A 16552-nucleotide genomic window follows, 5' to 3' on the forward strand; every position below is an offset into this window, starting at 1 on the left:
CTGGGGTGGGCTCATTTTAACTTCATCACCTCTTTGAAGAACCTGTCTGCACATCCCACCATGTTCTGAGGTGCTGGGCATGAGGACTTCAACATATGCATTTTTGAGGGAACAATCGAGCCCATAAAAGAAAATACGCACTAAAGATGCTGGGACAGAAATACAGAAGGTGCCTGGATCTCTTGCTTTCACGGAGCCTTTACACCAGTCGGGGCTATTTCCAGACTTTAAAAAAAATTCCATCACAATTCAGGACACCTGGGATGACTTCTCCCCAGTCCCTTTATCAGCCTGAAAAAAAATCTCTTTGTGATCACTGTCTTAGTTCTGTCTTAAATGTAAGTCCTTCTGGGAAACTTCTTTGACTCCTCCAGGCAGAACTTGTCCTGGTAAACCTCAGGAGTTTGAAATTCTTATAGTCAGTTCTCTGAATCTCTTGATGTATAGGAGGCTTCAGGGAGAGACCTCTGTTTTCCAGAGGTTGGAGTCAGGGGAGCGACACTTGGACATTTGGAGGTTAGGGAGACTGTATCAGAAGAAAGTAAATGGGAAAGTTTGTTATTAACGAATACATCTGTGTATCCCATCATCTCAGGCTTAAATATGTAGCTCTCAAAATTCCACATGGCTGCCTTCTTGTTGTGACCTCACTTGGAGGGGGTGGGGGAGAGAAAGAGAGAAAGAAAGAAAGATCATTCTCCGGCATCTCTTTTTATAAGGACATTAATCCTACTGGAGCAGGGGCCTACCCTTATGATCTTATTTAACCTACTTATTTTAGGCCTTACCTCCAAATACAGTCACTTAGGAGGTTAAGTCTTTAACATATGAATTCTGGAGTGGTGGTGGTGGGTGGGTGGGGTTACACTATTTAGTCCATAACACAAGATCAAGAACGTCCATGTTGAGAGGTGTGTGTTAGATGTTCCATAACAATTCAGGACTCCTGGGTTCTCTGCTTTCTATGTTATGGACTTCTAGCAAGGCTTAGAAGTAGTTAAACTTTTTTTTCCCTGTTTATTTGTAAAATGAGGTAGTAACACCTGGTTTACCTATTGTACAGCATTTGGTGAAGTGCAAATAAAAGAATAAATGTGAAAATGTTTTGAAGAACTAGAATTATCAACATCAGTGTTTCCAAAGTCATTTGCTTACCTCCTTTGAGATGCTTTGCCTTGTGTGCCACCTGCATTGTGAATTTTCTAAAAACTGGGCTGTCCCGGATAACAGTTTATTTAAAAATCCTTCTTCTCAGAATCAGATAAAAAGTAAGATACAAAAAATAATAGTGAGGCTGGATGCAGTGGTGCTCACCTGTAATCCCAGAAACTCAGGAGGCCAAAATTCAAGTTTTGAGGCCAGCCTCAGCAACTTAGTGAGGTCCTCATCAACTTAGTGAGACCCTGACTCAAAATAAAAAAGAAAAGGGTATAGAGAAAGGGCCGGGCATATGGCTCAATAGTTGAGTACCCCTGGGATCAATCCCCAGTACAAGAAAAGAAAGAAAGAAAGAAAGAAAGAAAGAAAGAAAGAAAGAAAGAAAGAAAGAGTCATTCGAAGATGATTGGAACTCAAGTTCACTGGCTTCAAACCCCAGGGTTCCTCCCGTACCACTTTATGATTCCATGATTCAGTCCTTTGTGATTGATCTGGAATTTAAAGAAAATAGTACCATTGTCCATTTGTGAGATGCAGTTATCAGAAAGAGGCAGACTACGTATTGGTTGAGACTATGGTATCTGGAACTAGACTGCCTAAATTCAAATCTTGGCTCTGCCTTTTATCAGCTGTGTGACATTTTAGACAACTTACTGAGTTTTTCTGTGTCTCAGATTCCCAATGAATAATAACAGGACCATTCTGTACAGTTGAAGATTAAATGAGTTGATACATGTACAGTATATAAAATAATGTTGGCACGTATTTTACCCTATCTAAATCCTAATCTTATCTGTGTTTTATGGTGTGGCTACAACGTTATGGCTTGGGAGAGAATGTTCCACCATTGGTTACAAAGGCAGTTTGCCAGAACATCTCCTCTTTAAAGCCGCTTTCACGTCCTTGTTCCTCAGACTGTAGATCAGAGGGTTCAGCATGGGGATGGCCACAGTGTAGAAGATAGACATAACCTTGTTTTGGTCCATGGAATTGGGAGAGTTTGGCTGAGCATACATGAAGGTGGTGGTGCCATAGAACAGGCAGATGACGGTGAGGTGGGAGGCACAGGTGGAGAATGCTTTGCTCTGTGCCTCCAGGGAATTCATTCTGCAGATGGTCACCAGGATGTAGGCATAGGAGACCAGGATAATGGTGAGGGTAAAAAGGATAATCAAGGCAGATGATGAGAAGACAATGGCTTCGACTTCTTTAGTATCTGCACTGGCCAGATGGAGCACAGGAGGGATGTCACAGAAATAATGGTTAATGACATTGGGGCCACAGTAGGGCAGCTTAAAGATGTACCTCGTTAGCAAAGCTGAATTGGCAACAGAAGCAGTATAGGTGGCCACCACCAGTAGGACACATAGACGTTGGGACATAATGGTGTGGTAGAGGAGAGGGTGGCAGATGGCAGTGAATCGGTCATAGGCCATGATGGCCAGGAGCAGACACTCAGCCGTGCCATGGAGAGTCATGAGAGCCATTTGGACCATACAGCCTGCAAGGGAGATGGACTGGCTTGAGATGAGGAAGCTCTCTAGCAGCCTGGGGGTGTCCACCGTGGAAAAGGAGGAGTCTATGAAGGAGAGGACGCTCAGGAAGAAGTACATGGGCTTGTGGAGCTGTGGGTTGGTGTGGATCAGGGTGATCATGCCCAGGTTTCCAATGAGGGTAGCTGAGTAGATGAGCAGGAAGAGCACAAAGAGGATGCCCTGGAGCCCTTCCTGCTCTGTGAGCCCCAGCAGGAGGAATCGGGTGACTTGGGTGCAGTTCTCCATCACGGTGGGCATGTTGCTGCAGAGAGAAAATAAGACCAGCTTGTACCCTAGAGCCAGATCCAGGGCCAGTGCCCAAGCCCTTTTATTTTCCCCAGAATGGAGGTTGGGGGAACTGGGGAAGGGGAACTAGCATGGACTGAATACCTACTGTGAGCCATCTGTTACCTCATTTTCTTATTGGCTATTTAAGCATCATACATACCTTTGATCTAAATATTATGTCCACTTATATTTAGTGAGATTATCAACTTGCCCAAGGTCAGAGAGCTAATACATAAGAAAAATGGGATTAGAACTTAGTCCATTCGCATACCTGGATGCTTATCATAGAGTTAGAATCATTTTCTGTCCTCAAAATTTCTTGTTTTGGGGCTGAAGCTGTAACTCAGCGGTAGAGCACTTGCCTAGCACATATAAGGCACTGGGTTTGATCCTTAGCACCACATATAAATAAATCAATAAATCAATCAATCAATCAATAAATAAAGTAAAGGCATACTCCCCATCTACAACTACAAACAAACAAACAACTTGTTCTATGAGGAACCAGCATCAATTAGCGAGCAGTGGATCCTCGTGGGTTGGCCCAGAGAGGAAATCAATGAAAGAATGAATTTGGGCCATATGTGGGAACAAAGACTTCCGAGAGTGTCCATCCCCCCAAGGCCAGGGACACAGGAAATCATATGCCTCATGTCATCAGAATGTGAAGTGACTCAGCAGAGCAGTCATTTCTAACTAGTGTTGTGGGTTGAATTTCATCCCCTCCCCCTCAAAGACGTGTCCCAGTCCTAGCTCTATTATAATCTGACTGTGGCCTTATTTGGAAATGGGCTTCACAGATGTAATCAAGCTAAGATGAGGTCATCCTTGATGAGGCTGGGATCCTGATAAGAAAGCAGAGATGCAGAGATGCAGGAAGGGCAATGCCATATGAAAACAGAACCAGAAGCCAGACTCTGGAAGAAGCCAGCCCCGTGGAGATGGAGGCAGAGATTGTGGCTGCCACAAGCCAAGGGATGCCTGGGGCTTCCGGAAGCAGAAAAGCCAAGGAAGAATCCTCCCCTAGAGGCTGAGGAGAGAGCACGGCTCTGTTTACCTACTTGATATCAGACTTCTAGCCATGGGAACTGTAAGAGAATAAATTTCTCTGTTTTAAACCACCAGTGGGTGGTACTTTGGTACACACCCATAGGAAACCAACACACCCAGTTAGGGGTGCAGGCTTCTGTGCTCCTTGCAGGACGGCTAAATGGCTGTCAGAGATGGGGCTTAAGCGGGTGGTAGCCCACCCTCGCACTCCCAGCTACCAAGGAGGGAGGCTGTGCTGGCACATGGCTTATGCTCAGGACTTGAAGCCAGCATGGGTGACATCGCAAAGAGAAAAAAGAAAAAATTAGAGAAGGAAAGTGGGTTTTAAAGATCTTTATTGACAGAGCTAATAATTTATGGAGAGAAAAATGGAACATTAAAACAAAGTCTGCGTAATCGGGAGAACAGGCAGCTACAGTAAACACGCCAGTCTCGGCTGGATGAAACCAGGACACAGAACTAAGGGCAGGTGTTTTAGCTAGAAACAAGGCAGGACAGCAGCACAGGCCAGCCTTGCGGCCTTGGGGTCCAGGGGAGGACACAGTTCTCAACACAGAACTGGAGATGACCTCTAACCAGAGAACAAAGGTCAAAGAGCCCCCCTGTTTACCCTCATAGGCTCCCCAGAGGGCTCATATCCCTCGCAAGTGTTATCAAGCTCCCACGCATTGGCCACCGGTAACCTCATCTTCTTGGTTTTCAGATAACCAAGGCAGCGCTCCAGGGAAGCTACCTGAGTCTGATTGTTTGAGCTCTGTTCTGACTGTTTGGGCCTCTGCTCTGATTGGCTGGTGCCCGAGGCCTGTTGGTTATCAAATGTTTGGAATTCTCTATGGGTTGAGTAAGACTGAGAACCCAGGAGGACTAAGGCAGAACCTCTTTTAGAGCGTCCCAGGGTGCTAGAATAACACTTTTTGTTTTTGTTTTTGTTTGTACAGGGGACTGAACCCTGGAGCACTTAACCACTGAGTGGCACCCCCAGCCCTTTTTATTTACAGACAGGATGTTACTAAGTTTCTGAGGGCCTTGCTAAATTGCTGAAGCTGGCCTTGAACTTGCAATCCTCCTGTCTCAGCCTCCCGAGCTGCTGGGATTACAGGCGTGCACCACCATGCGTGGCACTAACATGTTTTTTTTGTTACTACCATCTTAACGACAACTTGTGACTTGTTGAAATATAATTGATGCCTGCAGATTTTAGCTGCAGAGAGCACCAAAAGGAATATTTCTTCAATCACGATGTTTCCCTTGGAGGAATATCTGTTGTGTAACACTCCTACCCTCCTCTGGTGGAGGAGGTGCGCCTTAAGTGCCTTTAGTTCTGCTCTGCCCTCTTATTTGCTGGCCAGAAGCACAGATTCCTGTTCTGCTCCTCTGTAATGTAGATCTTAAAACCAGGCTGTCAAGTCTGTCTAATTCTGGGGTTCAGTTTTAAGAAGACCACTTACCCACAGGTGTGAGTCACATCCTGCATTCCCAGGTTTTGTCAGTGATGCAGATAATATTTTGCTCCTCCATCTATCTTGTGGCTACACCTTCTCACTTTAGGGGTCCAGAATTTGGGTGGGGAAGAAGGATGCTATTTATGGTGGTCCTTAAAACCCTCAACAGAGAGCAAGCAAGAAGGAAGCTGGCAGAGGCTGCTTGCCTGACCTATTTTCTCACTGACTCCGTGAGCTTGGCTCCCAGATCTCCAGCAGACTGATGTGGCTGAGTTAAGGGATGAGGTGGCTGTAACACTGGGGTGTGGTGGAGCCTTGGAAGACTCTGGGCTCACGGTAAAACCCCTGGCTGAAAGCAGGATAGCTCCCCTGGTTCCCTTGCTGAGGCTTCAGAGACAGGCTGTCACAGCAGTGGCCGTGCATTTGGACTGAATGTTAAAGTGTTCCAACGGAGGCCAGGAGAGGAGAGATTTAGGAAAAGTAGAGACCTCTCAAGATGGGACAGTCCTGAGACTATCTGAAGATGTCCTGTTCCTAAGACTGTACTCCAGAGCCACAGATGGGTTCCAGTTCTCTGATACTTCTGTTTTTTTTTTTTTTGGGGGGGGGCACCAAAAGGGAATGCCTGGTATTCCTTGTTATTTGTGTTTTAAATACAGTGATTAGGGATATGTACTCTCAGCCACTTTCACGAATAATTTTCCTCGGGATAGAAAGAACTTTAGTGAATGGGAAAAGAAGGCTGGAGGTTTCAGACCATCAGGGTAGTCTAATGCACTATTTCTTCCTTTCAAAATCAATCAGTTAATCAATCAATCAATAAACAAACACTTATTAAGTGGTCCTGGTCATTGTTAACCATGGGGAAATACTGTCTGGTCGCTGGAGAATCAGCCTGGGACAGCAAGGTCCCCTAAGTGCAGAATGGTTCCAAGGTTTTGAGGGGGATGGTGATATTGTCACACTAAGTTGTGAGCCAGGAAGTGGGGAGGGAGATAGATTAGGCAACCAATCACAGTGACCTTGTTTTTATTTATTCATGAATAGTTAAATCCTATTACTGGTACTGGAACAACAAAGAACACAAAATATTTGCACTCAGAGAGTAGAAGAATCAAAAGATAAAGGAAATATGTAGGAAATGATGTATCAGTGCTTGTTCGTTCATTGGCTATGTGGGCTGAGGGAGGGTCAGGGATGACTGCCAAGGTTCCTGGTAGCAAGGTAATAGCGGTGACGTTCACTCTAACAATTAACAAGTTCAAAGAGTGAGGTGGTGAATTCCAATTCTGATAGAGTGAATTTGGGAGAGCTAAATACTTGGGTCCAAGAGACAGGTGGGTATACTGTTTTGAAGCTTAGGATGGAGTTTACTATAAGAGATGGAGGTTGAGGTGATTGGTATGTACATGGTGATTTGAAGTATGTTTATTGTGCATCTACTGTGTGCCAGGCATTGTATAGGAGGCAAGGATACAAAGATAAAGAGAAAACAAACCTGGTATCACTTTTGTGGAGTTGGGAGAGAGACAGATATTAACGAAATAATCCTACTAATTATTGTAAAATTGTCACTGTGGCAATAGCTTTCAAGTTGAGGTACCCAATGCTGTGAACCTAAAACTGGGGAGTTTAACCCAGGGAGGTCAAGGAGGTTTTCCCTGAGAAGGTATTGCCATAGAAGGGAAGAGTGAGAACAGCCCTTATAAAGGTCCTGAGATCTGGGGGATGTTGGGTGAGGAAGGGGAGCAGATTAAAGGCCGTGTGGGTAGAGGAAAGCATTGTAAGCTGAGCCTAGCAGTATTTTGTAAATTTATTGAGTGGTTATTTTGTACTGGGAATTGTTCCAGATATTTGGTTTTATTTAATCCCCTCTCTTTGAGAGCTACTATCAAAATCTCCATTTTATATATACGGAAACCAAGGCACAAAAATTAAGTAACTTGTCAAAAGACACAGCCAGCAAGTGGCAGAACTGGAATCTGAATTGAGGTGGTCAGGTTATAGAGCCTGCGTATCCTAGACCATGCTAAGAAATTTGTTTTCTTGTGGGATACCGTTGATGATAATTATATTTATTTTTTGACCAGATCACAAGTTCAGTTGTGAAGAAATAATTGAAGGAGAGCCAATGGATGAAGGAGACTGGCAGAGAGGATATTGGAATCATTCATGTGGGGTTCATGGCTTAAGTTAGAGCTGGGGTGGTGGAGACAGAGGTAAATGGATTTGAGAACTGTCAGGATAGCGTAATAGGTCAAAGACGCCAGTGTGAAGAGAGCGGTATCAGGGTGGATTCCAAGGTCTCAAGATAGAGCTGGTACTTGAAACAAAGAGAAGTTAGAGTGTGCCAGGGAGAATGTGAGTTGTTCAATACAAGAGTCCCTGGGCAAAATCCTAAGGCAATTCATTTCAAATTTATTGCATTTTGCTTCTGAGTTCTGTTTTTTTCCATCCACCTGGGTCCTGGGCCTGGTGATCAGTTCTGAAAAACTGTGAGCATGACTTAAGAGGCAGGGAGGATCAGGAAGTCTGAACTGTGCTGGTGATAGGATCCCAACCTTTAGCTCACTTACCTGGGGTTGATCAGAGACCACTCATCCTTGAGCTTCCTGGGGGGTGTTTCTCTTCCTTTTTCATTGATGGCCTCTGACCAGCTTTCTCAAGAACATGTCTCAGTCCGAACAAAGCTTTGAGAGTGTTTATTCCTGGGAAGACTCTTATCTTAAGATGCACCTGGCATTTTTCATCCTGATTCCAAGAGTTTTGAAATGTGCCTGTGGGAATTTGTGACTAGTTCTCCCAGGAGCCTCCCCAGAGCTGCAAGTGGCCAGAGGGATTTTGGTAAGGATGTCTGGGAACTCCCAAGGGGCAGAGATCCTCTTCATTTCTTGTGTTTATTCCCTGAAGGCTTCTTTGTTGTTGTTGTGTTGTTTTGGTACTGGGGACTAAACCCAGGCATGCTTTATCACTGAGCTACAACTCCAGTCCTTTTTATTTTTTATTCTGAGACAGGGTCTTGCTAAGTTGCTGAGGGTCTCACTAAATTACTGAACTTGTGGTCTTCTGGCCTCAACTTCTTGAGTTGCTGGGATTATGGCATGACCTACCACACCAGGCTTCCCTGTAGGTTTCCATTTTTTAAGTTAACGAGGCTTAAAAGGCTCTTCAGACCAAGAGGTAAAAAGGGACCCATGTCAACACAATCCTGTTTCTCACAGGAAGTGAATGGAAACGCTAATGATACCAATAATCAGCACTTGTGTGGTCTTTGAGTATCTTGAATATTCAAATATTTTGAATGACTTTCCCAAATGTTATTCCTTTGGTCCTCAGAGTATTCCTGGGAAAGATATTTGGTGATCTGTATCTCAAAAGACACACACACACACACACACACACATTTTTCCATATCTTTGGGGGATTTTTTTCCAGGACTCCTGTGAATACTAAAATCTGCAGATGTACCAATACCTTATATAAAATGGCATACTATTTGGATATAACTTATGCATATTTTTTCAGTATACATTAAATAATCTCTAGATTACTTATAATATCTAATACAATGCAAATGTTACATATACAGTTGTTATACTATATTGGTAAAGAAATAATGACAAGAAAAAAAAAAACCCAAGTCTGTACATGTGTAGTACAAACACAATTTTCCCCCCAATATTTTTGATCTTTGGTTGAATCTCTGAATGCAGAGCCCATGAATATGCAGGGTTGACTGTATATCTATTCATTTAATAGTAGTGAAAATGCATCTTTTCCTTTCAAGAGAACATTATTCCCCACTTGTCCAAATAATTTATTGTTTTTGCAAAACCAACACATGTTGGTGGTAAACAGAAAAATTTAAGTAATATGGAAAAGAACCAAAAAGAAAGTAAAATGTCATTTGAAATCCCACCATAGGAAATGGGAGTTGGTGTCTTCTTTCTATAAACCTCTCAGTGTGCTCATGACTGTGATTTTCCATAAACAGAATCATACTCTACAAGTGATTCTGTCATTTACCTTCCCACTCAGCAATATGTCATGAATATTTCCCATGTCAAAAAATAATAGTCTACATCATCATATTGAATGGCTGCATATTATTTCATCGTGTATATTTACCATCATTTCTTTAACTCTTTTCCATTGGTTGACCAAAGTATTCCCACCTTTATGATTCTATATATAACTTCCTGGCAGATGCCCTCTTGCCATGAGGTGTAGGCTTGGAGGGCCAAGGGAGAAGGTGGTGGATGTGGGGACTACTTTTCCTGGTCAGGAAGGAAGAGGTTGCTCTCTCCCTGGGGGGGTGGGGCTTGCACTTTCGGTTTTTGCAACTTTGGGGAAAATCATGATGTAAAGCAAAGGGCCTTTTTAGGCAAATGACTTGTTTGTGTGAAAGAAATATAGTCCCTAGATACTGATGTGGAAGGGAGTTTCACCACTGGAAGGAATGGATTGCTCAGGTTTCCTGCAGATAGGCAGGATCTGCTGAATCTCTCTGCAGAGGGCAAGCAGTGCTGGGTCTTCTGACCTTCCCCACTGCATTCCAACCTGGGAATGTTGTCTGCAGCATCTACCTCAGAAACAAAACCAAAAAGCCTCCATCTTGCCTTTTTTTAAAAAAAAATATGAGATGGATCTAGCCATTAGTGGCAGGTTTGAAATAACCCTGTTTTTTTGTAAACCTGATTGACAGATGCTATGCTGCGATGAAAGCAACTCTTGGATCAAAATCTTCCCACCTTAAAAATTCTGCCAAACTAACCTGTTAGTTAGTAAACAAGCAGAAGCAGTTTACACTCCTGCCTGTCCTTGGGGACCAGCTCCTTTCTTGGCTCCCAGTTACACTGACCAGCAAACTTTTCATGAGAAGCTCACATCAGCGGGCAGGATCTTCCAGGGTGTAGAGAGATGAAGAATTAAAGGGCTGTGCACTGATTCGGTGGTGGTGGAGGGGGAAGGCACCTATGAACTTTTACTGTTTGCTTGTATGGTATTGTGATAAGTTCTATTTTGAGTATTGCATGTCCTTGGTCTCAGAAAATATGCTCCTGAAGGAAAACCCATGTAATGGATATACTAGCAGCTAAATGGATGTCCTTTATCATCTTTGCATCTTTTTTTTTTGGCACTGGGATTGAATTTAGGAGCAATTGACACTGAGCCACATCCCCAGCCCTTTTTGTATTTTATTGAGAGTCAGGGTCTCACTGACTTGCTTAGCACCTCACTTTTGCTGAGGCTGGCTTTGAACTCGAGATCCTCCTGTCTCAGCCTCCTGAGCTGTTAGGATTACAGGTGTGAACCACACTACCCACAGCTTGCATCTTTTTTATTAAGGGGTAGAAATGTATTAGTGGAGCCAGTCCAAAGAATTCCAGAAAGCTTAAGTTGAAAAGATTCTAGGGGAATATGTGGTTTAAAATGTTTGAGAGTGGGTAGAGAAGCCCAGACAGGGGCTGCCAAAAATTATATATAGCCAGGGGCCGGAGACTTGGTCTTTCAGCATAGGAAAGCACATCCTACAATTACCCAGTACTGCCATAGTACGGTCCTGCTGTTTCCGGCTCCACTGGATATCCTGGACCCTTTAGGAGAATGCTGATGATTCATTAACCATCTGTGGCACAGGTAGACTCTATGTATGGCAATGAGCTCTTCTCCAGCTGAAACTATTTCCCGTTAACTGTTTCTGTGGAGTTGGGTGGGAGAGATGCAGCTTCATAGCCCCAGCATAGTGTCATTGGTGGGAGCAAGTGAAGTTCTGTTTCCGTGGAAACATTAGAGAGTCTCATAGTGGATTTAAAAAATAATAAGTTGAATGTGAGAATTTAGACCATCTGTATCCACGTGGCTTAACTGTTGGGGCTGAGTATTGAGACGTACCTGACTTAACTAATTGTTCCAGGAAATTCAGGCCAAGGCTGTAAACCAATAAATAACTTCACTGTTTGCTTCATGGAATTCATGCAAGATATTTTATCTGAATTAACAGTTGTGTCCTCCGAGCAAACAGATGTCCTTTCAGGATAATAGATGACTTACCTAGACAAACAATTTGCCCAATGAACAACGGTTTACTCACCAAGATTTGCTTCCTGGGAAGCAGGCCCTTCCATCCCTGTGCCTGCTGATGCTAAACTGTAATGTCATGAACTTTGTCCAATCCTGATCTGTTCCACACTTTGAAAAACCCACCATAAGCCCTATGAATATTTTTAGTGACTTCCTCCAATTGAGATACTGCTGAGCATCTATCAAGAGGTATTCTTTCTTACCACAGTAGGCCTCATAAACCTTGACTTTGGCTGATTAATACGGACCTTTGAAGAGCTATCCGTTGATAATCAACTGTTTTCCCAGGGTTACTTGAGGATATTTTGCTTCCTGTTCCTCCCCCCCTTTCTTCCTGTTTGGGTCATCTGTATTTCTCTAACTATAATTGGGAAGAAAAGCAGATTTGCAATTCGCCTCTATGGGTGGAGTTTTCCTCATCGGTAGACAGGGTCATTAGTACTGCTGAGAGGGTTCAGGTTAAATATGAACATCAGGACTGGAAGCCATCTTACTCATATGGTCTTTTCTAACTAATTTTTTTTTTTGCCTAAGGGGAAATGGTAGATCCTTCTCTGATTTTGGAGAGATCCACTGAAATTGGCACTATCATTCCTTTAATCCTATATTTTTATGCAATCAATGAATCACTGCTTGTCTACTCTTGGGATCTTCTGAATATAAGTTGGAAGAAGTGGTCTCAGTGGTCACTGTGACTCACAAAAACACCAATGCTAGTATCAGAAAAGGATTCAGGAGGAGATCAAGGAAAGGTTTCAGGAGAAGATCAAGGGAGAAGTAACTAGGGAATTGGAACTTTCTTTAGTGGCAAGAGTTTGGGCCCAAAGCAGTGGCACCAGGAGCCCTTCCATTTTCTAACTTTTTTTTGCCCCTTTGATCCCATTTCTTCATTCCTTTTCTTTATTACTCATCAGGTGCTTTGTAGAAACTGAAAACTCTTGCAGGAGTTAAAGCTCTATGGGGTTAACAGAAAGTTAAACTGATGGAAAATGTGGGAGTAGCTCTTGGATTTTTTGGAGGCAGTATAAATGTACACGTGTTACATAATTCTCTGTTGGGGAGCAGGTATTGGACAATCCTATACCTTATCTATTGCTTTGGTCTCAAAAGTGCTAACTTTGGCCACTGTCTCTTATTTGGAGCAATAGAAATGTGGCAGAGTGGTCAATGTCAGGCCTGGAATATGAGAGGGATCTTCAAAAGAAGCTTAACTTGAAACAATTTTTTTTTCTTTTTTCTTTTGGGTACTGAGGATTGAATCCAGGGGTGTTCTACCACTGAGCTACATCCCCAGCCCTTTTATTTGTTTATTTTTTAAATTTAGAGACAGGGTCTTGCTAAACTGCCCAGGTTGGCCTCAAATTAGTGATCCTCCTGCCTTGGCCTCCTGAACTGCTAAGATTACAGGCGTGTGCCACTATGCCTGGCAACTTCAAACAAAATTTGTGCATAAGCATGAGTCTGGAGAAATCTGGAAATGCCCCCCTTGCCCTCAGTCATGACAAGGAATGCAACATTTGTGCAGCTCCAAGCTTACACCTGTTGTTCTAGCTTCTGGCCTGCTCCTGACTTCACTTTGTGATGCTGCTTTTCTTGTTGCCTTTGATTTTGGATTCGTATCCTTCCTTTCCTGGTCTTTGGCCCTTGGCTCATCCTTAGTTTAGAATCATACTTCTGCTCTCCAGAGTGTGATAACTTGTCCCGTCTCTGTTCTGCTGAAGGACTTCTGGGTTAGCTCATCTCCTTGAGATGGTGAGAGCTTGGCTGAGCTTACGTGACCATGCCAGTGTCATAGAGGAGGGAGGCCATGCTGAGATGGAAGCTTTGCTGAGGACATCGAGGGAATGCATCCTTCAGAAGGTGGTCAAGACAATGGGGGTGGTGAAGAGGGTGAGCAGAACACAGAGGGCGTCCCCAGCCTCAGTTATATTAACACAGGCAAATTGGGTATGGAGAGAGGGGAGGAGATCACAGGAGTGTTGATTAATGATGTTGGAGCACAGAAAGGGAAAATGAAGGTGTCATTCTGCAGGACCACATCACTGATACCAGTAGCCAATGCCCTTTTTATTTTTCATTTTATTTTAAATTTTTTCCCCATATCTTTATTGAAGTAAAATTGAAGTACAATAAAATGCACAGGGACTGGGATTGTGGCTCAGTGGTAGAGTGCTCACCTAACATGAGCAAGGCCCTGGGTTTGATCCTCTGCAATGCATAAAAATAAAATAAAGATATCAAAAAAATGCACATATTTGAAGTATGCAATCTGATCAATTTTGACATGTATGTAATCAATACAATCAATATAAAAGGCACTTCCATTACTTTCTAAAAAATTTGAAATCACGCAGACTGTGTTTCCTGCATGATTTATTACATTAGAAATCAATCACCTTAAGACATATAGAACCCCATCCCCATGGGTCAACTATTTCAAAATTAAATGGCACACTTATAAATATCTCACAGGTCAAGGAAGAAAGCACAAGAAAAGTAAATAAAAAGTGCTTTGAACTAAGCAAAAATAAAAGCTTAACATATCAGGATCTCTGGGATGAAACAGTACTCAGATGGACATTTATAACTCAAAGTACTTGTATCAGAAAGAAGCTAGAATAACAAATTATTTTCAAATTATGTAGTAGGAAGAAAACAATAAGAGTAGGAGCAGAAATATATGAAATAGAGAAGAAATAATACAGCTAAAATTTGATTAAAATCAAACAATAAAGAAAAAAGCAAGAACACAAAAATTGAGACCGGAGGAGGAAGCTGCCCGGCGCGCGCCAAGCCAGACCAGAGGAGGAAGCCTGGCCCCACCTGGTGTGCTAGTCCGGAGGAAGCCCATCAACCCTTAAAACCCATCAAAGGGGGTGTGGCTACCAGCACAGTTCTGTGGCTGATCCAGGTACCCGGTTTCCAACTCCCCCACCCTTAGCTGCGATAACTCAAAATATTTCCCACAAGCTTTTCGGGGGTTGTAGCTATCAATGCAAAACAACAACTGTACAGGCACCTGGTTTCTACCTCAGAGACTAGAGTAGGGAAGATACAGGTGGAAGCTCATTTCCTTTCACACTGGCTATACACACCACCCTGAATACAGAGGCTCAAGCTAGGAATAGACAACGCCACCTACTGGAAGCAAGGAAAACAGTGTTCTGAGAGACTTTTTTTTTTCTCTTTCTTTCTCTCTTTTCTTCTCTCTCTTCCACAACTTCAACATATGTGAAACCAAGAACTGTGCATGAACAACCGAATTACCAAAGTAATATAATATAGAGGAATTGCGTATACCCCACCTTCCCCCCATTTTTTTCTTTATTTCTATCTTACTTTCCTTTTCCTTCTCTTATTTCTCTTTTCTTCCTTGTTATTTTTTTTCTTTTTTTTTCATTCGTATTCTCTCTATCCCACTTTCAATCTCCTAACTTTTGCTATCTATACATAGGGTAACTATCTAAATACATATAGGAGGTTGAGTCTATACATTCTTCCATAAATTACCAGTCTATTGGTTAGAGTTCTCCAAAGGTGCTAACTTAGTTTAACCTCATACCCTCACTCCATTCCCTCTAAGTATAACATACTTCATCTGAAATTAAGTTTTCTATATGCCACCAGATATGGTATGCCTTTTATGAAACTAATGAATATATTCTTAAGTAATAATTAAAACCAATATCTATTGACTTAGAATCTAACTATAAATGTATTAATAATGAAAACTTGTGCTTAGATAATGTACTGTTGATACTGGGAACTGTTAACATTGTCTTTCTCCACAAAAGAGGGATTTTGGAGCTATATAAGAACAATACAAATATATAAGGGGAGAAACATTAACACAACAGTTTCACAAAGCTAGAAAGAATCATGAGCAGTATGAAAAGACAAGGAAAGAAAGGACCACAAACAATACAGGTCAATTCAACATTAGATGAGGTAATATCTGCAGCTGATGGAATGTCAGACAAAGAGTTCAGGATATACATGTTTCAGATGATCTGGAGTCTCAAGAAAGACATTATACAGCAAATTCAGACAATGAAAGATCACTTTGACAATGAATTACATAAACAAATCCAAGAAGCAAAAGATCAACTCTATAGGGAGATAGAGGATATAAAAAACAAACAAACAGAAATCCTGGAAATGCAGGAACCAATAAACCAAATTAAAAACTCAAATGAGAGTATTACCAGCAGAGCAGAACACTTAGAAGATAGAACTTCAGACAACGAAGACAAAGTTTTTCAACTTGAAAAGAACATAGACAGCTCAGCGAAAATGTTAAGAAATCATGAGCAGAACATCCAAGAAATATGGGATAACATAAAGAGACCAAACTTAAGAGTTATTGGGATACAAGAGGGTATAGAGGTCCAAACCAAAGGAATGAGCAATCTGTTCAATGAAATAATACGAGAAAACTTCCCAGACTTAAAGAATGAAAAAGAAATCCAAATACTAGAAGCTTACAGGACACCGAATGTACAAAATCATAAGAGATCCACACTAAGACACATAATAATGAAGATGCCCAACATACAGAATAAGGAGAGAATCTTAAAAGCCACAAGAGAGAGGAAGCAGATTACATTTAGGGGTAAACCAATCAGGATAACTGCTGATCTTTCAACACAGACTCTGAAAGCTAGAAGATCCTGGAACAACATATTTCAAACGCTGAAAGAAAAAGGGTTCCAACCAAGAATAATGTATCCAGCGAAATTAAGCTTCAGGATTGAAGATGAAATAAAAAATCTTCCACGATAAACAAAAGTTAAAAGAATTTGCAGCTAGAAAACCAGCTCTTCAAAACATCCTTGGCAAAACATTACAGGAAGAGGAAATGAAAAATAACAATGAAAACCAACAGCAGGAGGTAGTACAGTAAAGGAAAAACTAATCATAGAGGAAAACAAATTCATGTTAAGTAACATACATAATCAAATATGGCTGGAAATACAAACCATATCTCAATAGTAA

General features: G+C 42.1%; 1 protein-coding gene across 1 annotated transcript; it reads right to left on the reverse strand.

Annotated features, from left to right (window-relative positions):
- Positions 1–837: 837 nt before the first annotated feature.
- Positions 838–4017, reverse strand: LOC107159751 (olfactory receptor 476-like). The gene has a single exon (XM_048788888.1). It carries the CDS (start codon positions 2949–2951, stop codon positions 2010–2012), a length of 942 nt encoding a protein of 313 aa, XP_048644845.1. The 5' UTR covers positions 2952–4017; the 3' UTR covers positions 838–2009.
- Positions 4018–16552: the final 12535 nt, after the last annotated feature.

This window comes from Marmota marmota, unplaced genomic scaffold (assembly GCF_001458135.2).
Source record: "Marmota marmota marmota unplaced genomic scaffold, marMar, whole genome shotgun sequence".
Classification (NCBI taxonomy): Eukaryota; Metazoa; Chordata; class Mammalia; order Rodentia; family Sciuridae; genus Marmota; species Marmota marmota.